Source organism: Oxyura jamaicensis, chromosome 2 (genome assembly GCF_011077185.1).
Source record: "Oxyura jamaicensis isolate SHBP4307 breed ruddy duck chromosome 2, BPBGC_Ojam_1.0, whole genome shotgun sequence".
NCBI lineage: Eukaryota > Metazoa > Chordata > Aves > Anseriformes > Anatidae > Oxyura > Oxyura jamaicensis.
The window spans coordinates 124838889-124866141 of NC_048894.1; the positions used below are offsets into that span (position 1 = coordinate 124838889).

The window sequence follows — 27253 nt, forward strand, 5'->3', positions numbered from 1 at the left end:
GAAAATAATCAAAACCATATTGCTTCAGACAGTAAAAATGACACTAGACGAGAAGTGCAACAAAAACACAACACAGGAAGCTTGTTATTAGGTGGCTGATTTCTTTCTACTCTGTTGCTATGTGAAAAACTAACACAAGCATCGGGGAAACTGGCTATACAAGGGAAACAGTGAGGGATGATAGAGAGTACTGTCAAATGCAGATAATAAGTTAGAAAAAAAAATGTAATAAATAAGTCTAATCAAATTTACCAAATAGTAGTTGTTGGAGTTATTTTACAACTCTTAAAAATAAGGTAGTTTTAATGTGTACTGTTTCTGTTAAAACAATACAGAATAAAACCATCTATATGGCATTATAGTGTTCACTGAGTGCCAAGAATGATATCACAAACTAAACTAACAAATCCATAACATACACTAATCATTTGACTGTGCATGAAGTATTATTTTAAAATGGTATTAACCATGTCTGATAGTTTTCAAAAATTATTACCATTGCGACCTTCTAAACAGGCATTGACATGAAACAACAAAGATGCTAAAGATTTTTTTTAAAGAAAAAAATATAAATAAAATTGCCATGGTACATAAGACTGCAGCTAGGAGTTCACATAGGCAAAATAACTTCAGATAATGGAATGAAAACTCTAACAGATCAAAATGTTAACAATAATATAAATGCAGCAACCTGAATATTTCTTAGAGAAAGCAACAATCATCACCTTGTAATGTGAACTATTGAAGAAAAATATTTTATCTATACATATTTTCTTAAGCAATGTAGTTTTCACATAGGCCTCCTCCACCACTGAAATAATTTCATCATCCACTGCTTCCAATCATTACAAGTGCATGCGGCTTTCTAAAGCTTTCCAGTGACTTTGTTGCAACAAAAATAATTACTGTTTTAAAAGCAATCACTTTTTTCTTAGGAATGACATGCTGTTTACTTACAGACTTCCCATTTATTCCCTGGGGGTCTTCCATTGAAGATTTCGTCTTCCAAATTACATACGGACTATTAGTTACAGTGAGGTTCAAACAGTCCTAGTACACACACACACCTGTGGAAAAGACAGTACCACATAGCTGTATTAATTAATTGACATGAAATTAAAAGCTGATCTTTCCATCTGAAAGTTTCCATTAACTAACACATATTTGTAAGTTAGGAGAAGATTTCTTCAACAAATTGGATTAATATATAGAATAAATATATATACTTGAGCTGTTTGTTACAGATCTACAGGAGCCAAAAGCAGTCAGCAAGAGCCCTGTTGTGCTTGCTGTCAGCAGACAAATAAAAGTCAGCCAGAAACTCTTCCACGGCAATTATTTCTGTGCCAACAATACATGAAGGCTTTTTTCCCCCTTTTTTGTGAAGTTCAGATTCTCTCTGTTATGAAGTTCAGATTCTCCCTGTTATCTATCAATGTCAATTGTACAATAATGCTAAGAGGAAATAATAACAAAGAAATATGGTTGTAGATTGAGCCAGGATAAAAGAAAAAATCCATGAAGTTTTCAAAACGTTACCCTCAAGCAAAGGATATTATTATACTAAATCTCTTCAAGTTTACATTAGGTTATAGTCCTAACTCCATAAATTATAAATACGGGATGCTTTGTGTTCTCTCACCTTTGGAAACCATGTTCTTTGATGTTAAAAATAACAGGGAAGCACTGAGGTAAATTAACAAATGTTTATCCCCCACAACAGACATCAGGACATCAGCTCAGAATATGGTTTCCTTACAGAGACAATTTTCCTTAGAATAATACAGGGTGACCTTCCTAAAATTTAGAATTAATCATTCAAATAAATCCAAAAAAAAGCTAACATAATATTCCTTAGATAAGATGTCACTTTTTTTAATAGACAGGGGTAAATGCAGTCTGCTAAAGGATAATAAAAATCGAAAACTGTTTTTTTTTTTTTTTTTTTTTTTTTTTTTTTTTTTTTTTTTTTAAGTATCTTGTGTACTCAGAGATGTGACTATAGCAGTTTGTTCTTCTATGACAAGGGACAGTCTGATAGCCTGCAGGTATTCAATTTGTCCTTATATATTAAAGATACTTGTCTGTTTCAGGATCAGGATCCATAATGTTATTCTGCACTTTTCTACCTGAATGGGATTTTTGCAAGAAAGAAAAATCCCTTCAAGATGAGTTGTTCTGTGCACTATAAATTTATACCAGACACTATTCATTGCACAAATTCAGCTACTTTTATAAAATTTAAACATTAAGAAAGTGTTAACAGGTCCAATCCACACCCTAAGGAAGATGCTAATATGAAACATGTTTCTGTAATACGTCCACTCCCTTGTTTCTGGTTTACAATTGAGAGACTAATCCAGTCCTGCTCCTGCTGAGAACAATGGCTAATCTGAAATACTTCAGTGAGATCAGGGTTTGGTGCTCATATTTGTTCTGACAACAGATTATAGGTTAGAAAATGATTCAGGGCTTTGAAAAATGACAATTAAAATTATGGGGGGAGAAGAGAAGAAATTCTTTTAACTTAAAAAATAAATAAATAACAAAGAGCAGAAGAAAGCAGATCTCTAACAATGCCTCACTCCTAAGCAATGACTGACATCTGTTTCAAAAACTCTTTTATTGCAAAATTCAATAAATGGAAAAACCGCACTAGCTGAAAGTCTGCCACTTTAGCAAGGGAATAAAATGGAGCCTTTTCTAATGGAAAAATATTCAAAAGTCAATTGATGTAATGCTGGTATGTGGATGACCTGACAGATTTTCAGATCAGCAATGCTCTCTTTACTAATGGAAAGAAAACTTTACCAAGACTGGTAATCGTCTGCATTTAAAATGCATTTTCTATTAAAGCCCATAAGGAAAAAGCATATATTCTTTAGTGTATACTGTAGTTCAATTGTAATTATACAACGTAACTTGCAGAAGCTGCTGAGGGAACATTCTCTCTCTCTGGGAGAGGTTCCTATAACACAACAGCATCAAAAGAGCCCACTATAGCTCTGGCATATTTTGCCCCTCCAAGTCATTACAAAGGAGATTTAAGAAATGGTCCTATATATACCCTCCCCATCTAAGGGGCAAAGACTTGTCTTCCTCGGCAGATACTAGAGACCTCTGGCAGCAGAATCAAGCTAGCAGTAACATGAGTGCTTAGACGTTAATGCAGAACAGCTGATTTACAAGGTAATTAAGTAATTTTGTTTTTTAAAAAAATCAACTTTTAAACTTAAACAAGAACAACTCTGTTATCCCTATTATAATTGTCATTTTAGGTTATTTTTAACTTTTAGTAAAGCTTTACGAAAACTAATTAAATTCCCTTGAGTTGTTAATGTACCAAAAATTACGTCTAAATTACATAGAGTATCTATTACAGAGAAGTTGTTATATGCAAAATATGCTATCGATTATGAGGGAAAAATACCTCAAATTATTGAGAAATACAGGATCTAAATTGAAGGGAAGTCATGAACATACATATCCCCTTTTATTTTTCTCTACTACTTTTGAAATCATTTGCTTGGTTAAATATTGTTATTAAATACATGATGGTAGCAGTTGGAGTCCAACCAGGTAAAGGAGCACTGAAGCACCAGGCGCAATAACCAGTATCCCCCTTTTCCAAGCAGCTATTACTATTTTAAGGGAAATAAAAACACAAAGAGCAAAGCACAAAAAGTGGCTCACTCTGGGTTTTATACCCTTCATTCTGAAACACTATCCAACACTGCACGGTTGTCTCTGCACGCACAGATCGTAATGCCTGCCTTTGCAGCCAGGCACGGTGAGGTTGCCCAAGGCTCCCTGGCCAGGCTGCCAAGGTGGGCCAGCAGCTTCACTGATCTCCTTGTCCCATAAGGGCTGGCCCTGTCCACGCTCCTCTGCTGTGTGTTGAGCACCTACCTGGAAATCTGACTAAACCAAGCAGCTGGTTACACAGCAGGCAGACGTTAAGCACAGTCGGGACACACTAAAATGATCTCTGAGAACTGGGCAATGCCGGTGGAGATGATGTCTTGCACAGATGTCACTAAACGTGAGGGTTTTACCAAAAAGCATCTTGCCATGGCTGACTCCCAGCACTTACCAATCCTGATATTTAAGGACACTTAACACAATTTCTTAGGCTTGCCGAGCTGTTCTCCATAAAAGCTTTGCATTTTCCATGCAAGCCTTACTCTCCCACTAACATATGTATCTCAGACATGTCCCAGGGCTGCCGTAACACACATTCAGCTGCAGTGAGCCTCTACGGAAACTAACTGCAATCAGAAACAGCAGGAACACAATGATACCTTGGGCCACCTTCTGATTCCCATCTCCAAGGATGCCTGAAGAAGAAGGGATTAAATATTCCTCCCTTTTCCTGTGACAGCGGTAGAGCTGCTCTGATGCAGAACCTCCTGGCTAGTCATGCCATTGCAAAACTCTCCAAGATGAGGTCACTTTTAGTATTAGTTGTGTTCTTTTTTGCTTCCTTTTTTTTTTTTTTTTTTTTTAATTGCCAGACTGATCATGGTTTTTCATGAACTGGTAGGATTTTCTAATACCAACTAGATAAAGATTGTATGCTCCCAAACCATATTCATTTACTACAAGAGAATAATAAAATAAAAGCTACACATGTTTTATCATTGGGTATAGAAAGAAAGAAGGAAATTATGAGGCTGGTTGAAATGTGAACTTTTCTTCCTTTCTTTCTTTTTTTTTTTTTACTACCTAGATGATAGTCTGTGATATTTTATGGTTAACGTTGGGAACTTGATGGTTTTGATTTTAGGTGCTATATTTGGGAAGTTTCCTTTTTAGCACTTGGTAAAGGATCACTACATTTACTACATTCCCAGGTAGGTCTCTTGCCCCTGCTTCCTTTTAAGGTGTTAAATTTGGCAGATATACTGTGTAGTATTTAGAAAACAATTATTTCCAAATGCTAGGAAAGAAACTTGCCAAGTGTAACAGCTAAAAACCAAAAAGAAAAAAAAAGAAAAAAAGAAAAAAAAAAAAAAGAGAAAGAAAATAAAGAGGAAGAGGGAAAGAAAAAAAAAAGAAAGAAAGAAAGAAAAAAAAAAAAAGTAGAGGCTTTTCAGCAGCTTTATAAACAATTAAATCCAATGCTTGGACTGAAGACCACCTCTGATTCAGTCTGGAACTCCTGCAGATGCAATACAGCATCCTCCCTTCCAGTGAGCCTCGGGTACTGCAGTAAAACAGAGAGGTGCCCAGATGTGCAGGACCTAACACGCACATCTGCTGGAAGACATCCTGCACCATCTGCAATGCTGATGTTGACCTAAGTGCAGACTCTGGGCCAGCTTCACAGCTCTCTGTGGACATGCAGCCTGCAGGTAACACCCTACAACAGCACATGAGGTAGGTCACTGCTTTTGCATGCCCATAAACAACCACGTCCATCTGAATTCATCTTTGTTCCAGTAACCCTGACCAGAAATGCATGAAGTGTCAGGATTCATGGCTGGCGTAAACTTCCACAGAAGAGTGCTAAAAAATTTGAATGTTATTGGTTTATTGGTAAGCTTTCCTTTCTAAAAAAAGAATAAGCACTCCCAGTGTCCTGACCAGGCATGTGTAAATCCCATGGCACTAACACTCACTGTGATATCTAGGTCAGTACCAAAATAATCTCATTCTTTGTGAGTCAGTACTATAAATTAGGCATCTAGATTTTTTGTCTATCTGGGTGAATCTCTTTTAACAAGCATATGTCATTTCCCCTATATTCTCCCAGATTCTTGCTATTTCTGCTCAGAGAACTTACTGAGCCTGAGGTAGTTAACTATCCTGACACCCTCGACAGAGCTCTCTCACCTGTCTTCCTCTTGAACCCATGTAAATTTTTGGATTCCTAACAAATCTGAACATTCATTCTTGGGGAACAGGAGCATTTCTGAGCACCAATCTTTTTTTCTTGTAACTATCTTTGGTGCTTAGATCTCATTTCTGAATGGTGAGGGTCAACTCAGTACCCATCACTTTTCATGTACAGCTACACCTGTTGGCCCAAGGTCTAGCAGCTTACAGTTCTCTACACATAATTTCATTTGTCTTTGTATTTTCCAGTGACTTGTCTCATAAGGTCCTTGCAAAGTTCTTCACAGTCTGCTCTCACTGCTATTCACTTCAGTTGCTTAGGAATAATTTGCTAATTTAAACTGATAACCTGAAATATCTTCCATTCAAGTGGAAAACACACAGAAAAAATAAAAATAAAATAAAAAAATGATTGTGCCTGATTAGCACAATTATTCAAACTAAGCTATTTGAAGAAAGTGGAATTAGAATAGTGTAAAATTCCTAGAAGAAATTGCTTCTATTCCAGAAGGAATAAACAGATGAGATGCTGGCATTTTTATCAAAGTATGGGATTCTGACTGCTAATTTCAGCAAGTTCATGAAAGCTCTCTCTTCTCCTAAAGTTGGAAAAGACTTGGTCAAACACAAAGAAACTGCTCCTGAGGAAGAGAAAGAAATCCCCCAAAATAGTGACAAAAACTGCCAGAACATCAGAGAGGGGCAAAATGTGGGGCAAAGTTCCAAAAGTGAGGTTATTATTTTACCACTCTTTTTACAAGTTCTACAACTGAAATACAACTGGTTCGGCAAATGTCTTGATAAAGTTTTAGTGCTGATTGCTTCATCTACAATGGCCAGGAATGGTTTAAATTGCCAAGAGGAATGAGGCCCTGGTGAATATGTGCATCAGGTATCAAAACGTGTGCCAACGATGGTAGGACTGCCTTGTGCATCTCCCTGGAAGAGGCAGCAAACAGGCAGGCTGTGTTAGGAAGCTCCATAAAGAGCCAAAGTGAGAGAGACACATACATACATAATTTTAAAGCAATAATGTTATTCTAAAAGTAAGGCTTTCCAAACATAGCAAAAGATCATATTTTTCATTGAATACTGAATACACATGAAAGTCTAACTGTAAAACAATGTTAAAATTATACTGGCAAATTGCTTGCCAGATTTCTTTTTAATGACTTACAAAATTAATATGATGTTTAAACTACCCGGTGGGATCGACTTTATTTGTATCTGAAATGTAGTTTGAAACTGTTCAGCAAATAAAAATGCTAAGAGTTTAGAGCGAGAAATAAATAATATTATTTTTAGGTGAAAACATAAGGGACACTTATGCTTTTAAAAAATGTTAAAATCACCATTTACAACCCAAATTCTGTCCCTCAAACTAGGATTAAATAACTTTGCTCTAAGCATCCATGGGATCTTACAAAAAATGACAAGATCCTCTACTTTTCCTGGATTTTTCAATGTATTACTAATAAAGAGAACAAAAAGGGAATGCAAAAGCCAATTCCTTAACTCGTGAGTTTTTTGAGCAATTGAACCTTTTTCTGCATTTTATGTGTCAAATGAACTAAAAAAAAGCCAGGAGATCCACAGATTATCACTAACTATTAGACTAAGTATTATGGTTAATTAAAATATGAAATACACACATGTTAAATGTTGAGCTACGAACCACAATATGCAACTGGAATACTTGGAATAGCCAAGCAAAACAGTGCAAGATGCTTCACATACAAAGCTTACTTTCAATTTGTGTGGTTCTGTGCAGTGTTTCTAATGAGTAATAATTATATATGTACTTTAGGAAGCCTTTCTACATCTATTACAAATTTAGATTAAAGGTAGGGCATTACTTATTTTACACATACTTTTAAAGTAGTTTGTAAAACATATCCAAGTCTATAAAAGTTTGTGGCCTAACAACAAACAACTGTACCACTACTGCACATCACAGTACAAACAAGTAAGAGTTTGCTAATTATAATTAACACAAGTCACATGTAAAAGTTGTAAGGCTTACACAGAGCAATTAAATGTAATTTTCCTCTAGTTGAAATTATGTTTTATTTTATTATTTTTTAAAACAAACAAACAACTTTTATTCATTTTTTAAAATAAATCAGGTGAATTTGGGTTTGAAATCACAATAACCTACATTAAAGCCCAAGCTTCCACCATTCTAGTAAAAACATTTAAGCAAGAAACACTATCAGCATTATTTTCAGCAGTGAAAGCCACAGCAGGAAAAATATACCCAGAAAGCAGAAAAATATACCCAAATAGGATGGGTTAGAGAAAGCATGTCTTAGTGAGTCATGCTGGTTATGGAAAGCTAACACTCAACGAGAAAACTCACAGGCAAGGTGGCCGTGCCCCAGTCACTGCATGTCCCAGCACAGGGGACCCAAGCACTGGACTGGAGCCAGATTGCTTTGGGGCTCACCCTGGCCTTGGGAGCAGCATAGATGCATGCACGTAGTGTTGAGCCTGGGCTACCCAGCCCGCCCAAACCCCAGCTGCATCCCCATGGGACCAACACTGGTGTCTCCCCATGCACGCCACTTCCAGCATCCACCCTGGACCAACCAATAACTGAGATTCAGGTGAATGTAAGCACCAGTGGCCTTCCTTACATCTTCATGAGTAAGGCTGAGGATGCTGATGGTTTTTTTACCTTCCTACATACTCTGTATGATGAGAAATGTTTGCTGTCTCTCAAGGTCAAGACAAATGTTCATGGATAAGTCACAACTTTCAAGTACTGCAACATGAATCTTATCTGCAATCTATGTAACATATAAAATGCTAGGATTTATGTTTTCCAACTAAAAATATTTCTACCTTATATCAAGCAGTAAAGTTCTAGCTTTATTTGCAGTGGCTATGAGTTTCACTAGTAGGTGGAAGAAGCCTATTTTCTCCATTTGGACTCACCTATGAAAATGGAAAAAGGAAGACTTTTTTCTATTTTATTATATTTTTTTTCTCGTTCAATCTCTGTGAAAGTCCAATTGAAAGTGAATGAACAGCCCTAAGCCTGTGAAAACCAGAAGGCTGTATCACTGAAATGTCAAAGTTGTCAACATGAGGTACAGTGGGATATTTAAAGGCACCTTGGGAGGTTAAACATCCATAGCCATTTATCCCTATTTATTTATTTGCACTGCAAGCACCCTTATGAATGACATTAAGCACCCAGCTGTGCCTTTACTTACCTAAATACCTTTGGAAGCCTGACCCATGGTGACCAGAAATACCAACAATCCACTAACTAAAAAGTTATCTTTAAAACATTGGTGATGTTATATTTACCTAACGGCGATGCAAGCTGTCCTTCAGATTCTTCTACTATGCCTTTTGGCTCTCGCCTCTCAGCAGGAAATCCCAGGGCCCTGCTCCATCCCCATCACATCTCTGCAGTCCCATCTGGGCTGCCCAGGCACTGGCAGTGCCCGTTGTCCCATGTCAGAGACACAAAGGATCTGCCTGTGGGGCTGCCCTGCTCTGAGTGGGTACAGACAGGGTGGAGGCACCGTCTGGGAGCTCTCTTCCCTGGCCAGCAGTCACTTCTTATGAAACTAAAACCTCACTAATAAATCTTTGCCAAATTTGGACAATTGGTGTGAATATTAAAGGGGAGGAGACGGAAGTGATTGTGAGAGCATTTGTAGGACTCCCAGTTCCTTGGGAAACAATGCTTAAAAATATTTATAAATGATGATTTGTACAACTTTGTCATATTTCTTGCTTGACAGATGATGTTCTATTCCTCTGATTTCTGCCAAACTCTGTTTTCATGCAAATGAATTCAATAAATCATCATTTTTAACATAATAAAAACTGAAAACTTTAGGGTTAGGAACCTTGATAAATCGGTTCTTCTTATATAACTACACAATTGCATAATGCACAGATGCATTATGTGTTCTCGGTTAGCACAAAATATACCAGCTTAGTCAAATGGCAGTATTTAGTTCCCACTCTCCACATTTCAAAACTGTTTTGGCCAATGAGAATTACTTTTATGTACACACGTGAAAAAATAACAAAGTGAGAAACACAACTGAAGTTCTTCAAACCACTAAAATCAACCTGTCTTCTAGCAACAGCCACACTTATAACAAGTTTGCTTATCCTAATACTCTTGTAATCTTTTCTAGCATCACAGTTCATGATAAAACTGCAGTTACTGTTATATGTCACTGGCAAAAGTAACACACTAAAAATGAAAAACATAACAGGCGATAGGTAGTTATCATCCATATGACATTAGATGTACAATTTGTTATAAAATATGAATTATTTTCATTTATCAAATAATGTTACAAATAAATTATAATAAAGAGTATTTTGTAATAAAGGAGAAAGTAAAGAATGTATTGCATTAAAATCCTGAGCATAATGTTTCTCTTTCCTTTGAGAACTGTATAACCTAGAAGCTAAAAACAATAAATTTATCCACATGACACCATGCAATCCTCCTCAATATTTAGATGATAAAGAACTCAAGCCTGAGTAATTGCAAGTCAGAAACGTCAGGAATTAGGCCAACTGCCCTAAGTGTCAGGAGGTGTGACTTGCTACGGAAACAACATGGGAAGGACAGAGAAACAACTTAGAGTTGGAAAAGCTTTAAAAAGCGTATGAAGTACCCAGCTGTGGCTTGCTTGATTTTAAGGACTTTACACACAATTTCCCTTCATGTGAATAAAAAGAGCTTTCTCACAGCTCACTTCATTGTAAGGTAGCTGCAAAAATGCAGACCCACCTCCCAGGCTGGGAGCTCACCCCAGTGACTTTTTTGGGATGCCCAGCACAGCAGGGCCCCACTGCCCATAGACCCCCTGGGCTCCCACAGGAATCATCCCACATGCCACAGGACAGCTCAAGAGCTTTCTGTCACACTTCCAAATCTGGTCAAACATTGGTCTAAAGCCTTCTTCTTTATGAGATGGTGATATCTTGGCCTGATTCATATAAATTAATGGTAAATTCATTGCTACTCTTTCCATGGTTGTGTGGTATGTTAGCACTTGGAGACAGAGTGAGAAGGGATGCTGTGTCACAAAGAGATTAAAAAATGTAAAATGGCCTTAAAAGTGTCTGGACATTTGAGAAATCATTATCAAGTGATGTTTGATATATTAGATTAAACATTGAAAGATAAAAAGTGTAGAGATGAAAGAAAGGAAAAACTCTAGCCTCTTACTCCTATTTAATCCCTTAATTTTATGTCACTTTCCCTCTCTCTAAATCTAGAAGGAAAGGTTATTTTGAGCAATAATATTTATAGATTCTGTAATTCAGTAATTGAATGAAAGAAACAGAGAAAATAGCCTCAAATTCTCTAAATGCACAGGATGCAGGAGGCCCCAATTTCCGTCTGAATTGAAGAACTTTTCAAATGACCTTTGAAGATTTAAAAATTCTCGTGCCATAGGAGCCCACCACTCACTTAGCTCCAAGCAACAGGAGTTGCAGCACAAGCAGGGTAGACCCATCAACATGAAAGAGTAGCCTGCTTCCTCCTTTTTCTTTCTACTTTTTTTTTTTTTTTTTTTTTTTTTTTTTATTACACAGTTTACATGCAGATACTGAAGGAAATTAGAAATGAAATGCCAAACCTGGAAGAAATAACGGAGCTGTCAGGAACCAGTGACTTAGTTTTTGCTTAGAGGGCTTGTAAACATTTTTAGTGATTCTATTACAAATTCTGCAAAAGGGTATTGCCTGGGAGCTGAAGATGCTGAACCATTCATTAAGACTAATCTATACATTTTGAAAGTTTGCTCAAGGGCACAGATACTTGCAGTTTACCTTACACTGAAATCCATAGCAGAATAAGATATTTACAGGCTAGCACAAAGGTCTTGGTGGTGTCCTGACTAGCCTTAAATAGGTCATCTCCCTCTGTGAGCTGTAGTCCTCAGTTAGGGACATTTCCATACATACTGCCCTTCTGTCTCCTATTTTCTGGTGCAGACAACCTGCTCCATAGCTCTCTGTGATCCTACAACTGCACTCATTGTGGTTCATGCTTACACAGCTCTTGGCAGAGAAAGAATAGCTCTAATCTTTAAATTGTTTCATAGGGACTTTCCACACACCACATTCTCTGTTTAAAAAAAGAGGGGAACCATAGTTCTTGCAGCACTGAATGACCAATTTATCTCCTTATAGCCTTTTTTATTTATTTAAAACACTATGGAAAGTGTGAGTATTCAAAGGTAGAGACTGCAATGATGCCATTTGTAATGTCAGTTCTAGGTTAAAGGTTGGACCAGATGATCTTGGAGGTCTTTTCCAACCTGATTGATTCTACGGTTATGTGATTCTAATGCATTTTGTTAGAGCATGTGAGGCGTGTTTTGCTGCTAGAAGCCAATGTGTACTACTCTTCCCTTTGCAATTTAAATGCAACACTATGTTCCTCAGAGCCTTAATAAATAAATAAATAAATAAAAAACCCACCAAACTAATGTTAACCAAAACAATGTTATATTTTAATAATTGAAGAAAACGTTTGTGTTTGACTTGGTGATAGAAGCACAGATTATTCAATTCTAAAGTATTTCCAGCAAAAGTAATCCTCGATTCCCGAAACTAAGAACAGCCAAAAAGCACCTCGCAGCCAGCCACATCCAAGCACCCTCATGCAGGGGAGCAGAGGAGGGGGATGCCCGAGATGCAGCTCCCGTCCCTGCCGCCTCTGCTCCTGAACGAGCCGTTGGGCGATGCGGGGAGGGCAGCGAACTGGGGGAGCCCCCTCGCCCCTCCTCGCCCCTCCTCGTCCCCTTCCTCTCCCGGCCCACCTGGGCGCCGTCAGCGGCCGCCCAAGCGCCCGGGGACCGTGCTGGGGCGCTCGGCCGTCGTGGCCCGGCACCGGCCGCCTCTCCCGGTCCGCCGGAGGAGGAGGAGGAAGAGAAGGAGGAGGAGCAGTGGACACCTCCCCTGGCACTAGCCGTGCTCCGAACCGGCAGGCCGGGGGACAGCGCTCAAGGCGGCCGTGCGAACCGCACCGAAGCCCCCGCAGATTTCTTTGCCCGCAAACCCGCGTTCAGCGCAACCTAGCCCCCCGGACCCGCCGGGACCCTACAACCCGTCCTCCCCTTCCCACCGGGGCTCCCCCAGCCGCGCCCCTCCCCACCTCCAGCCCTGCAGCGCTGCGCACCCGTGGAGCCCCCCGCGGCCCCCGGCACGGCTCGGCATGGCCCGGCACGGCTAGGCACGGCTCAGCACGGCAAGGCACGGCTCGGCACGCACTTACTACGCGGGGCCTCCCGGGTGGAGGGAGGCTCGGGCCCGGCGGCTCCCCAGGCGCGGTAAGTGGCGAGGAGCCGCGCTGGGCGGGGAGGGGTTTCGCCGAGGAAACTTCCCCGGAGCCCAGCGGAGCGGTGCAGCTCGACTGCCCGCCTCCTCTTCTTCCTCCTCCTTCTCTTCTTCCTCCTCCTCCTCCTCCCGCCGCCGCCGCCGCCGCCTCGCCCGGCGGCAGCACCGCGCCTGCCCGGCCGCGCCGCGCTGCCGCCGCTTTCCGTTCCTGGGGCTGCAAACAGCCAGACGCTTTTTTTTTTTTTTTTTTTTTTTTTTGATTGTTATGAGTAATGTTTTGAAAGGGAAGGTAGTGCGGAGGAAGGGAAGGATGGGTGCCGGAGGATCCCGGCTTCCCGCAGTGCCGCGGGTGCAGCCCCGCCGCGGGTACCCGCAGCATCCCCGGCCGGTGGGGATTCACCGCTCTTGGGCAAGCCATCCCTGCCCCTGATGGAGAAGGCGAAGAGTGAGTCCGGGGAGCAAAGACAGCATGGGAAGAGTGGAGGAAGCTGTGCTGTGATGCACGTGGCACCTGACCCCTCGGACCTCAGGTTATCCCCGAATTCATAGTTGGTGCTCAGCATCCCCTCCTCAGTACCTGCGAAGAGAGAAAGTATAAGGCTGATCCTCCGGGTCTTGTACTTCAGGTACGAAGTCAGTGCACAGTAGGGGTGAAACATTCTTTTTGCTTGGCCGTGTAGGGGGTATGAACTTAAACTCAGCATGAAGCACTGGCATCTGAGTCTAAAGTTAAAGAGTGCCCTCTTCCATTCGGCAGGTTGGTCCCTGAGGAAGGAGCACAGCTGATGATTTTTTAACGTGTACTATTAAAGACCAGCACTGCAGTCCAGGCCTCATTCTCCCTATCTTCTTTCCTGAACCAGAAGGTGTGCTTCCCTAGACAAGCAAAATAACAATAATAATAATTAAAAAAAAAAAAAAAAGTTACCATTGCTTCAAACTCTTCCACATATTTCGAATATTTCCTTGTCTTTGGCACATACTCCTCAGTTATTTTCTTTTTCCAGATCTTCACAGTCCATTTCTATGACAATTTCAGAAAGTACAAAACATCTCTCTGACTTTAGAGAAAGTGAGATCTTGTCCCTGCAAGCATTTATAATCTTCCTTAACCATTGGTACACAAGCAATATTATTCAAATCAATAGAGTATCTAGCTGTTTGTCTTAAAGGATCCCAATCAATTAGAATCAATTCTTCCTTCTTAATGATTTTATGGGATTTCCCCCACTTGTTTTTTCTCCAGTATAGCCATCCTGCAAACTAAATGGTGAAGGTGAGTTAAAATGACAAGTATGGGGGGTACAAACACACTGACAAGCTGAGACAAAGTGCATTTATTTTTTAAAAAATAACTGAATACATTAGGCCATACTTTTGACTTATTAGATAGTGGATATTTTTATGTGTATTTATTTTTCATTAAACTATATATAGTTCAACGCAATTTTAAGATATTAAACTGAGCTTTCTCTAATTCACATTAAATTTGGTAGTTGCACTCGCATTGATCCATGACAATGGGATCACACTAAGAAATAACAGATCACACTACCTTTGGTGAGCATTTTTATACTGCAGGGAAGCAGATAGAATTGTCCTAACATACCTGAGGGGAGAATGTGATCTACAGGTCATTAAAATGGTGATCTATAAACACACTTAAGAGAAGGTGATGTCATATGTCCACCTTCTCCCTTCTAGTGGAACATGAAATGGAAAAGAGCACGTATAAGTCTATAAAAATCTCTGGAAGCAAGAAGGACAACAGGACATCTGTAACATCCTATCTCCTGGAGTCATGGAATAGATGTCTGCAGCCTAAATTGTATGGAGAAATTTCTTCAGAAATTCGCAACCTTTGACTGAGCAGATGGTTGAATACCCACCCACTCAGTGATACAGCCTTTCCTCACAGTCAGGTGTAGGGCATCTATCCAAATTCTCTCCTTTTTCACCTAGAAGTCTTAGCTGCTACAAACTCAGAGATTCAGATTTCATTTACTAATTTTGATGAAGTAGTAGAGTATGCAACAACCCTACATATGTCCAAAATACGTAAGTCTTTGCCAGAGCACATCTAAAATCCCAAGGGATGCACTTTAGTGTGGGAAACCTAAGAATAATAAATGAACATGAGCTCCAGAGTGAGTATGAGTGTTATATAGACCTGTGAGGTTGTTGGAAACACAGCCCCAGAGAGGACTACGCTCTCATTAGAGGTGTGAGCCTAGTTATCAAAGGGAAAGTGTAGACCTCCTTCCAGTTGCCCTGGACAATATAGTGGTGAGTGTTTTGGATCACCTTAGATTTGGCTTTACAGTATTTCTATTGGCCTTCCCCTTCTGCAGGTTTGTCAGTTGTTCAAAGAATCAAGTGTTGTTAGAAGAATCAAGTGAAACCTATATTATTTTTAAGCACTGAGTGAAAAATCAGCATAAATATCATTCACACTGGGTGATCGATAAGCATGTCTTATAGATCAAAATGTTTAAATTTTGTTTAAAATAGCACTCATATTGCCCTCCTAATTCCTAGAGTCCAGTCTCAGGAGTTATCAAGCATCTGCTGTACCCACTGGAATAAAAACAAGCTCCCTCCCTTCCCAGGAGCTGTCATGTCACCTGCTGCAATTCACCCCCTTATCTGTAGTAGAAACCTTTGAAATGTTAAGTGGCTCCTACAACCTATAGTTTATCTAAAAACAATTTGGGGCTTTCTTGTACAGCTAAAGGAATTAAGTAGGAATAGTGGGAAAATTTATTCAGACTGACAACCCAGAGTCCTGCAATTCAGAATACCAATGCCTTTGAGAGCTGGCGGGAGCTCCAAGGTAAATGGTTCATTTTCTGTTATTCTCTCACTCCTCAAAACAAGCACCTCTCCAGATCTGAGAGCTCCTGGCAGGTATGACGAACGGCAAATCCTAATGAAGGATCTGGTTTGGCTAGAAGTGTTAGGACTTAGCACACTGTAGAAATTCTCATCTGAAATAGGAGTATCAGGAGCCAATTTCTTGAACATAATTTATTCCAGACACTAGCTGGAATAAACAGCATTCTGTAACCTCCTCAGATACTTTGCCAGTAGGGAGCTGTCTTTACACTTCTTTCAACTAAGTTAGTGATCCAAATACAAAATTCATCACTCAAGAACACAATGTGGTTTTACAGACTTGAGGATTTGAGTTCATTACCATCGACATTATTGTACCCTATCTGTATGTTTTTCCTTCTGTGTCAGATCTACTGTAGCATGCTGCTTGCCTTGCCCTGAACAGTAAAAACAACAGCACTCAGCCCATCATGCGGTTTAACTTTCTAGAAGCGACCTGAGCGTACGCTCAGTTTCTAAAATATTCATTGTTTTACTTAAGTGAACTTTCATGCTGGAAAGGGAGTATAAAAAAGGAACCTCCTTAGTAAGTGTTTTATTGTCTGCCTCAGAGTCCCTTTGGTTTCTTTCAGAAATAGAAAGGAAATTTCAATTCTTTCGCCCCTAGCCCCTGCACAATGTATGAGAATGAGCTAGATGTTGTCCCAGCACGGGCATTATGAACAGAACTATTGCCATGAGTGTAAACCTGATGACCAATGCAAGCAAGGACTAGTAAAACCGAGCCTTTCAGGTCCAGAGTCATATGTCATCTTCAGCTACAACTAGATGCAACTAAAAGCAAAGTCCGACACATGGAATTTTTATTAATAGAACAAATACAGGATTCAAAGAGAGAGTTTCTAATGAAATATGGAAACATTTCTGAGGCATATGCTACTTTCTCTGAGTTCTGGTGAATTTAGAGAACTTTTTTTCAGTGTCTGCAAATTCATCTGCTTTCTAAGACCTCAATGTCTTTTTAACATTGTAAACACTCGTGTTTGTAATTTTTGGTGAAACCACTTACAGATCTAGTTCTGAGTACATAGACTTACAGAAGTTCTTTCCATGAAATATCTGTCTAAAACTATATTATGGAGTAGGTTCTCAATGAAATACCATTTTATTGCTTTTTATATTTTAAACTTTCTGCTGATTTTTATTGTGTCTTTGCTCTTCCCGATGTTCATTAAAATCTTCAAGCTGACTACTGCGTGTGAAATGGAATAATACCCTTAGCTTTCTTCCCTTTAAGAATGCAATCACAGACAAGGTTCTTCAGCACTAAAGGCCTGAAATTAGAAGCCTGTGTACATAACAAAGATACTGACGGGAGGCTGAACCGTTCAGAGTGACAATCCACTTTTTTAAGGTCATATTCTGCAAACGTGGACTTGTGCATCAGTTTTGTGTGAGACTATTCGTGGAAGTAGTCTAGCACAGTGACTAAGGCAAATTTGGAACAGCACTTTACCAAAACAGGAGTTCAATCAAAGGCGCCTTATCTGGAATCTTGGAAAACTTATTTGTGTTTAATGTGCCTCATTTTCCTCAGAACATTATGGCTCCATTTAACTCCTAACAGTCCGAGAGGCTGGGCTTTGTAATTTAATCATCTTGTTTACGACTTAAGTCTTGCTTATCTGACATTATTGTGTCATCAGAAAGATTATATATATCCTCATGAAGAAAATTGCATGGTATATTCGAGAAAATTTTGTTTATAAAAGTATGTTCAATTGGTTTTATCATTTTGCCTGCAAAACTCCTTGAAAACCTTAATTTACAATAGAATTATTTCTAGTAATGATCAGAAAATAAAAGAATAGTGTTATTTTAATGAATGAAAGGATATGAAGGCATTGCAGCATATTTCTGACAGATTAATAAAAGGAAAAAAAAAATAAAAAAATCCTCGGGTGCCTGGGGGAAAATGTTTGAATTTAAGATTACCTTTTCTGGACACACTTCTGGAGTTATTCCAGAAAGTGAATTAATAGTGAAGAAATTTAACGAAACTGTGAATTTTTAAAAGTTAATACTGGAACCTGCAACTGCACTAGGAACAAACCAGGGAACAGGGAAAAAAAAAATCTCTGCTGGACAAAAGAGCTCCCTGCAGAGTTCTTTTGTGTTTTTCGTTTGTTTGTTTGTTTGGGGGTGGAGGTAGTTTTTTTTTGTTGTTGTAGTTTTTTTGTTTTTGGCATACCGGACACGGGGACGGGGCGGGACCCGGAGGGATGCGCTGGGGACGGTCACCACCTCCCTGCCTCTTGCCCCGGGGCTCTTCCGTCTCACCCCGGCCGCGGAGCCGGGCTGGGGGGCAGATCTGGGGGTGGCAACCAGGCACTCCGGGAAATTATCCCTTTTCACACAACCCGGGACGATCCCGTGGTCTGGCAGAGGTGGTGTCCGGTAGCACATCGGGGGGGGGGGGCTTCTCCTGGAGCACTACCATCAGTGACTTCTTATGCCACAGAGAAAACTAGGAGATCAAATAGCGAAAACAAACAAACAAACAAACAAAAAACACCTCTTCGGCTGGAAACGGAGTCATTGCTCCTGCTCAGTAATGTCCCTGACACGAGTATCTAATCTAACCTGATCCCTTTTTCTGTTTGCAGTGCGTGAGTGCAGCGATTGCCAATGGGCGCGTTCGGGCTTTGAAGTTATGAAATTGTCTTCTCAGGCATTAGTCGGTATTTTAATAGCTCTCATTCTGGCTCGCTTGCTGCAGGATTTAGAAAAGCCAAAAATTCAGGGCTCTTCCGGGGCATCTGAAACGTTAGGTCCGTCCTCCGAGAGGCAATTCAACGTGAGGCCAAGCGCGGAGAGACGAAATGAGTGCATATGTTCAAAATTACATTTTCGGCAGAAATTGAGATCCACCGGTCCGCGTTTAAATGCGAAGTGGGACAGCGGCGGGGGCGCGGGGCTCGGTGTACAGGAAACATCACTGGGAAACCTGGAATGTAACAGCGAGGATCAAAAGTTAATGGCCTATTTGATGTGAAAAGTGAGCCGGGGATGGCGGCGAGCGGGAGTGAAAAGAGCCGCCGGGACGCACGCAGGGCGCCCGCACCGCCGGATGATCCGCGCCCCGCGCAAGTAGCTAAACCAAAAATACAGCGCAGGTAGGAGCGCATCTGGGGCGGGTTAGCTTTTCGTCTGGTGAATTGAGCCCTCCCGGAGGGGCGGCAGGGCGGAGAGCCGGCTCTGCTCATCTCCGCGCATCTCTCCGCGCCTTGTTCGGCCGCCCCCCGGCGTACCGCAGGGCGCTGCGCGGGCGCTGAGAGGGGAGGTGCAGCCAGCGCAAGGCGCGCAAGGAGCTGCGCGGCTCCGGGCGGGCAGAAGGTGCTGGAAGCATCCCCCCTGCCGGCACTCCTCCTGTGCCAGCCCCTGCTAGAGCCTGCTGAAAACCCAGCGCCGTGTTTACGCGTAATTTAAGACAAGCGGTGAAACGCCGAGGAGGAGAGACCGTTTGCTGCGTCGCATCGCCAGGCCACGGCCGCAGCTCGCCAAAACTGGGGGCGCTGGATGGAGCCGTCTCCTTGCTGATAAATTTAGGAATATATATATATATATATATATATATATATATATTCGCCGCTGGTGCAATCAACATATTTCGACCACGCCAGTGTGCTTAATCGCATTTTTCTAAAAATAACGCTCTCCCTTGTACCGTTTAATTTCTCTTGCCTTAGCATACGCTTTGAATTAAAACCGTTGACAAGATTGTAACGAAAATACTGATTGATGTAAACATGGCCTGAAACAAATCCACACCTGATTCTGTTTCTCTGACGATGCTGATTAAAGCCAACCCCCGCCTTCCCCCGAGCCCGGCCAAGGTCTCCAGCTTCTAGAAAAACTTTGCCGGGGCGCAACGGTGGCAGGGAGTGAGCGCGGGGGGAGATGTGCAGAAATGCAGCATTTGATGCGCCTGGGTGTCCCCGGGTAGATTTGGAGAGGCATTAAGTACAGTGAGGGCAGTCGTTTTCTCCCCCGTTGGTCCCATCTCATTCGGCTCCTGAGAGAAGTCTGCAGTCAGCCCATTGCCAGCGCTAGAATGAAAAGGCGAAGGAAAGCCAAAAATGCCTGTGGTCTCCGTAAACTACATTAAATCGCGGGGGTTTTATATTTAGGTGGATAATGAAGCGCGTAAAACGGTAGATAAAAATCAGTTGCTATGGAGCGTCTAGGATTTCGTATGTTTTTATTAATTTTCTTAGGAGATTTGAAGGTTTACGGGATCTCGGCGCTACGAGCGGGCGCTGCGTCGGAGCTTACCCTTGGAGGGAGCAGCGGGGCCGGCGGGGAGCACTCGGGGCGACCTTTTTTCAGCCTTCCCGCCACCAGCACCGTTCAGCCCGGGCCGTGGAGCACAGCTCCTTCCGGCTATCCCCCAAGCCCCGGCCCCTGCCGAGCGCGCAGCCACCGCGGGGCGCGGAGGTCGGGAGGAACATCCGCGGTGCAGAGCCCAGAGGCCCTTCCCCTCCTTGGAGGGGGGTCTGGCAACATGGAGCTTCCCCCTGGGAGTTGTGTTCTGTCTTTTTGTTAACGACACTGTGCGGTTTTGAAATTTGTTTTCTGAAAAAAAAAAAAAAATCTCTATAATTGGAAATACGCTAATTTGGGGGGGCTGAAAAGCCGCGTTCACAAGGGCTGCCTTTGCAGCTGAGCACAATGTCACAAGGGCGTCCGCCTAAGTCCCAAAGCAAAACCTAAAATCCCCGAGCGACCTTATCATTGAGGTCTGGCGGGCCACCTGCCCTAAGCAGGGCTCCCCCTCCCCACCCCCCAGCACCGTGAGCGCACAGACGGTGCGGGGCTGCACCCAGAGGCTTCTCTGCAAGCGGCGCTCCGAGTTGCGCGGCGTTGCGCGGCACTGAGTGGGGCTGTGCGGGGTTGGCTCTTCCGAGGGGTCGCGCAGGGGGCCGGCGGGGCGAGCAGGTGCTCCCGGCTCGCAGGAGCTACCGTGCCGGTGTGGCTGCGCGGGCTTCATCGGCCGTGTTTATTTTTATTTATTTATTTATTTATGGGCATTTTGGGCTGATTTAACTGATTCCCAAGCTCCACAGAGAGCGGTCCAGCGCCTTACACTTTGCCCCGCTCGCAGCCTGAATTCCTCTGCGCTGCTCTCCGGGCTGATTCCCTCTCGTATCCCATTTTCCACGGGGAATTTATACACCCAGCCGCACACGCTTCTTTCCAGGCGGCCAATGAACAGGGTTTCGAAGCGGGTAACCTCCTTTGTTTAACGAAGCGGCATCATTAGCTCCCCATTAGCTGCGGCAGCGTCACAGCTCACGTCATCAGCCCAAATCACTGCGTTCTCACTCTCGCCGCTCTGTTCCCCGAAGGAAGCTGCCGGCTTTCTTAGCCCGCCAGCGAGAGAACCCAAGCCGCACCCGAGTGTTTAATCCGGTGTAGATATTTTAATGTGACACCGCTGGCTGGCTGCGGAGAGACCTGCCGGATGAGCAAAGAGGGGGTTGGATCCAAAGCCGCCCTAAGGTGGCGGTTCGCAAGCAGCCCGGGTGGCTTCTAGGCGGAGATTTACCTTTATCGCTTTATAGTAAATAATAGGAAGAATTTTAAGAGCAGACCCCCATTCTTCCGTGCGTACGTTGTTTTCTAATGCATTCTGCTCTGTACAAAGGAAGAATAGAAAATACAGTTTCTGTGTTAGGGTGTTAGAATGATATCATCATTTGCGGCAAGGACCATGTAAAAGTTCAGGGAAGGGAGTTTTGCTTGCCAGGCACTCAGGAGCGCGCAAAGAAAACCAAACCCAGCAACAATCAAAGCAACAACAAAAAAACCCTAACCAAACAAGCCCAAAACCCCAACAAACCAAACCAAACACAGAGCAAAAAGGCAACAGCAACAATAAACCTCCGATACCAATAAACCTTAGAAAAAGTAAGTAGATTAAGACATATCTTAGAACACTGTTACTGTACATAAAAAGTTGAACTATCCTCGTCTTTCAGGCACCAACAAACGTTTCTGAATAAAAAACGGGGAGAGAGAAGTGTGTTGAGACTGTGCTCGTCTGATATGCATGTTCGCTTCTGTGGCTAACTCTTCACGTGCAGGGTAACAAATATCCATCTCAAAATTGCCAAACAACACTCTCAGCTATGCAAGTAAAAGTACAAACTGTAGTTTATGCCTAGTTTAGTATCAAGGATCAGGGGGTGTTTTCTGACGGCCAGAATATGCAAAGTGGTGGATTTCTCCCTTCCCGACTCTGGTGACACCCACATATGACTTGAGCGTGTGCATGCCTGTGCACCATAGAATATGAGGATGTGGAAAATGCATTATTTCCTGAAAGAGTAAACAATCATCTTGTTCAAATAATCCAGATTTTGCTGTGTTTTGTGGGTGGAGGAGTGCTTACCTCAGGTCTACTCAGGTTTCCCAAGCATAACAAGTCTGTAAACATTGCAAATCATCTTCGAAAAGTATTGGGTTGAATTCTGTAAATCTAGAAATAGACACGTAGTGTTTCTTTTTTTTTTTTTAAAAAATTATTAAAAAAAAAAAAAAAGATTAGAAGAACACCCCGTTAAAGAAAAATATAATGAAGGGGAAAGTAAAGGAAGAGCAATTGAAATGGTGTTGGAAAAGTCTTGGCTCTGGCAGGCAAGGAAACACTCTATCTTCTTCCAGCGTCACTTGATGAGACTATAAAGAGACCGATATTATGCATTTTCTCAGAGTTTTCCAATATGCCACACACATATAACACTAGCAAGTTTCGACAGCTATTGCCAGTACTCAAGTTGGTTTCCCTCAAGTGAAGAAATGCATCTTTAAGTGGGAAATCTGCCATTGGCTAACCACAGTCAGAGATGTCTGCTGGGATAAACAATATTGTTAATTCCTTCAAGCTCCATCTGTGGAAATGATAAAGTACAGCCATTATGGAAGACTGCAAGGTTAAATTAATTAGGTTCCTCCATTATGCTGCAATCCTCTGAAGATGATTGCTATTTCCCTCTTAAATGCCATTATTTCTAGGTCTATCTAGCAGCTGATGCAATTAAAGTGAACATAATGTAAATTTAACAACACAAATAACACTTTCCTCCACGTATGCTTGAATGGCTCATGCAAGGTCTATATCGCAAGCTTCAGCTTCACCCAGTAAACATCTGATGTAACCTAAAAAAAAAAAATAAAAAAAAAATAAAACAAACCAGTGTGTATTTGGATACTTTTCTTCTGCGAATTCTTGGATCAATACTTTTGTTTCATGTTTTCATGTTCTCAGTAATGTTAAGGGATCCAGTTACAAACTCTTGCCAGTAAGAAAGAAAATATGCCCTGCTGTGCACCCTCCTAAACACTTCTAAGAAATAGTGTTTTCTTTTCATTTGGAATGACAATTTTGTTTGCCTGCTCTGCCCCGGCGAGGGAGACTATAGATTATGAGCAGACACATTTAATTCCGCATCGCATCGCCGGCGGCTGCGCCCAGGCGTTCTCGGGGCTGACACGCGTCCTGCCGGCGCGGTGATGTGCGGGGCGGTGCGGAGTGGTGCGGGACGGCCAGGAGGCAGCCGAGGGCACCCAGCGGGGTCGGGGCCGGGGGTCTGCTTCCCCCCCCTCTTTCTCTCCCTCCTCCGGGGATCCCCGGCCACCCTGTCCTCGTGCTGCGCTCCCACTTTATTATTATCATTATTATTTACTATTATTTTAAGAAAGAAGCGTGTTTTTCTCTAAATCTTTGCAATCCTTCACGGGTCATTATGGCTTAATGCAATTAACGTCACCTTTTGTAACCCAATAGCAAGTACTTCCAGGACAAATCTTTAAACAGATCGCTAATCGTAAAACAAGTTATGGTGTCTGGGACTCAAAAGGGAGCTATTTGCTAGTTTCGCGGAGACTTTCAAGCTTCTCCTCCTCCCTTCCCCCTCCCCCTTTTCTCTAGCTCTTGCATTTCGGGTTTATGGGGTTTGCTGAAGCGCTGCCTCATGTTACTCTCACAACCCCCAACCTCCGCGCTTTTTTTTAATTTTAATTTTAATTTTTTTTTTCCAGTTTCTAGAAAAAAATAGCGATGGGGATTTTACACTTTTCATGATGCAGGCCGACGGGACCACGTTCAAAAGCACGAGAGGAAAAAAAAAAAAAAAAGGCGGCGAAGATGCTGGAGGTGCTGAGGGTGAGTATCTCGGACAGGCACCGCGGGCGAGGAGGATGCGGTCGCGGCCTCCCATCTCTGGGGCCCGAGGTGTGGCAGTGGCTGGGGGCGACCTCCAGGGGCCATCCATCAGCAGCAGCCCATCCAGCGTTTCCCGCCCCCTCGCTAATCGCTTTGGCTTTTCTCGCAATTAGGGCCCGCGCACTACCCCGCGCCCAGACTGCACACCCGGGGTGAAAACGGGGCTGGGAAGCCCTGTGCTGCGTGGGGTAAAAGGGCAACAGTGTAACGGGTCCCCACATCTACTGACTTTTTTTTTTTTTTTTTTTTTTTTTTTTTTCTGCGCCGTGAAGCAGGTTTGGCTGAGAAGTTTTAAGTTTTATTGAATGCCAAAAGCCATTTTCTGGCCTGCTGTTTGGTTCCCACCGTGCAGTTTGGGAGGAAATCCAGGTGGGATATTTAAATCTGGTTCAAGTGTCACACAGATAATTTATTGGTTGGTCAAGGTAGAAGCAGATCCTTGATCCTTTCCCCCAAGTTTAGGCTTATGTATATATTTCTGTAGGTCGCCTCCACGCAACCAACACCGAAAGAGGCCCAGCTCAATGCTGTGGTACACAATATAGAACAAACGGAATTAAAAAATTGGAAATAAATCGTACAGGAATTCCTTGGTCGGGGGAAAGACATCCCAGTACTTAAATTATTAGATTATGTTTGGATAGAATATTTAATCTACCACACACCATCTTTGTACTTTAATTTTCCTGATTCCGTGAATAAAATTGGTCCTGATTTCAGTTTTACAGCTGAGTTTCATTTTGCGTTCTCAGTTAGCCCTCAGGAATGACTGTCCCTTCGTGAACCTGACAATGAAGGTAAATAAGTTGCATTGTCACCAAGCATTATGCTACATTTTTGGAAGAAACCCTTAAAATCTGTCATCTTCTACTGTTTTGCATTGGTCTTTATTAGGTCGGGAACAAGAGGAAGCTGTAGGTAATTGTTATAAAGATGTATTTTCCAAAGAGGTTGTAACAAAGATCGTATTTAAAAGGTCCTAATTCTATGGTATTGAGGGACAAATAAAAGAATCACTGTACCTTGTCTGTCTTTGGAGACATTCAAAGCAATCCTGCAGAATGCACAATGCATTCACCTTGTCTGGTTTAATAGAGGCAGAAAATGATTAGAGTGTGTTTTAATACTTGCTGTACAAGTGACGTAAGAAGCCAAGCCTCAGAACAGTTTAAATGTTGATATACCCAGCTTGAAAAAGCTTGTCAAATAAATCAAACCGTTCTGGGGGCAAACCCATGTTGTTTTTAAACCACAGAGTGGGGCAGTGGGCGTGGTTACTCACATGGTTGAATGGTGAATGTATAGATTTAAAATACGTTTTGCCACACTGGTTTCCAGAGGATTGTTTTGGCCTCGTATTCCAAGACCATGAGCCAAAACTCTGGTCAATGTTTTGACAACAGAGCCAGGAAAAACAAAAAAGGCTTAGCCTGTGAAAAAGAAATGAAGATGTAGTGAAGGAAAACAGTAGTCTCTCTGCCACTGCCTTACTCAATCCATATGTGGACTTAAACACAGGAAATACCCACCATTCACCGCAATCAAGCCAGAGGCTTGTGCATCAGAAAGTGCCTTGTGGAACTAATTGGACTCTATTAAGATTGTCATTGACATAGGAAAGCATTTTGAAATTTTAAATCAGAACATTTAGAAAATATAGAAAAATGATAACCCCTGTAAGAGTGTTAATTTTAAAAAAATATGTTCACCACAGCACTAAAATTTTCTGATGTGCTTCTAGTGTGGCTTTTTGCATAGATTATTATTTTGTGATGTTTGTGTTCTTAAACTCTTTATGCTTGCTTTTCATCTAAAGTCTTTCTGTCACAGACAAAAATCATCAGCTGTGTTCCAGCATCACAGTAGAGTGGAAGAAAATCCAGACTTCACCAATTTAAAATGATATTCAACAAAGTGATGATGTCTTACATATCGACAAGGTTTGTGTAGGAAACACTGCTACAAATAATAGGTCCTGGAATGATTTTTATTTTTTTTTCATTTTATAGACTTCAGTGAAAACAACATTTGTCCTTGCCAACAAGTATTTGGCAAAGTGTTTCTTTTAGCACATTCCTGCCAAATATCTCCTTGGGAGGTTTTGGTGATGTTTTTCTCGACTGCAGGATTATTATTATTATTATTATTATTAATTTTGTTTAGTTGTTGTTGTTGTTGGCTTTTATTATTATTATTGTTATCATTATTATTATTTAATTTGTTTTTACTATACCATTGTATTTAGATTTTTAGCATGGTGAGGCACAATTAAACATGAAAAAACTATGTTTTGTTTGCCAATTAAATTCAATCTCTAGGTAATTTCCACTGAATTCACAGTCCTGTGAACTCTTACTCTCTTCGCCTGTTTGATTTTTTTACTTCCTCTTGCTTTGCGACAAATTAGTGGGAAAACTTGTGCTTAATATGGCACAGGATCTTTAGTATGCTGCTGAACAGTGAGTCAAATCTATTAGCCTTCTTGATAGATGGAGAAGTGTTTGAGGAGGTGACGTGTTTTCCCCAGTTTTTAAGTCACCAAATAACACCATTGTAGAGCTGTGTAAAAAAAATATCAGTTCCTCCACATCAGCTACAGCTACACAGGGTACTGTGGCAGGAGTAGGGACACAGAAGTCAAACGTCTTGTCTGCTCTCTGTACCTCAGATAATTTATTTATTTATTTATTTTCATTATTTTCATTCAACTTGCTTTTTTTTTTTTTTTTTTTTTTTTTAATTATCCAAATTGTACTTTATCCAAATTTCATGAAAAATTCCTGTTCATAAATTTTTACCTTTGAAAGACTTGCAAGACTTGCATGTTCACATAGAGAAGGACCTGCAGTTGTAGTTTCCACATGTTGAAACTCAGCTGACAGATATTTGGAATACAGGTAGCAGAACCTCTGCTCCTGATGCTGCATGTTCAAGTATTATGTTCGTCGGCAGAGATTTTAA

The 27253-nt window shown here is 41.6% G+C and overlaps 2 protein-coding genes across 18 annotated transcripts in view; one reads left to right on the top strand and one right to left on the bottom strand.

Moving 5' to 3' along the window:
* EYA1 (EYA transcriptional coactivator and phosphatase 1) overlaps nt 1-13283 on the bottom strand; it is a 167897-nt gene extending 154614 nt beyond the window's left edge. For 5 of the 17 annotated variants that reach the window (XM_035318238.1, XM_035318237.1, XM_035318232.1 and 2 more), the window contains exons 1-3: nt 13105-13282; nt 12786-12792; nt 958-1050 (exon numbers count right to left, since the gene is read on the bottom strand). In XM_035318238.1, the coding sequence (XP_035174129.1) occupies nt 958-990 (33 nt within the window). In that variant the 5' untranslated portion in view covers nt 991-1050; nt 12786-12792; nt 13105-13282. Of the gene's footprint in view, nt 1-957; nt 1051-12785; nt 12793-13104 lie in introns of those variants that run through there. The other 12 variants (XM_035318236.1, XM_035318235.1, XM_035318246.1 and 9 more) reach the window with 5 other exon arrangements.
* On the top strand, nt 12576-26865 carry PANO1 (proapoptotic nucleolar protein 1). Its single transcript, XM_035317219.1, has 4 exons — nt 12576-13163; nt 24109-24232; nt 25013-25089; nt 26123-26865. Exons 1-4 carry the CDS (start codon nt 12576-12578, stop codon nt 26156-26158), a joined length of 825 nt encoding a protein of 274 aa, XP_035173110.1. The 3' UTR covers nt 26159-26865.
* The last annotated feature ends 388 nt before the right edge of the window (nt 26866-27253 follow it).

What these genes read in the sequence shown, in the direction of transcription:
- PANO1 (XM_035317219.1), top strand. Translation starts at nt 12,576, where the DNA reads ATGCGGGGAGGGCAGCGAACTGGGGGAGCCCCCTCGCCCCTCCTCGCC. An exon ending in AGATGCTGGAGGTGCTGAGG is followed by an intron (nt 24,233 to 25,012) that starts GTGAGTATCTCG and finishes TCCTGATTTCAG; the next exon opens with TTTTACAGCTGAGTTTCATT. An exon ending in TCGTGAACCTGACAATGAAG is followed by an intron (nt 25,090 to 26,122) that starts GTAAATAAGTTG and finishes TTTCTGTCACAG; the next exon opens with ACAAAAATCATCAGCTGTGT.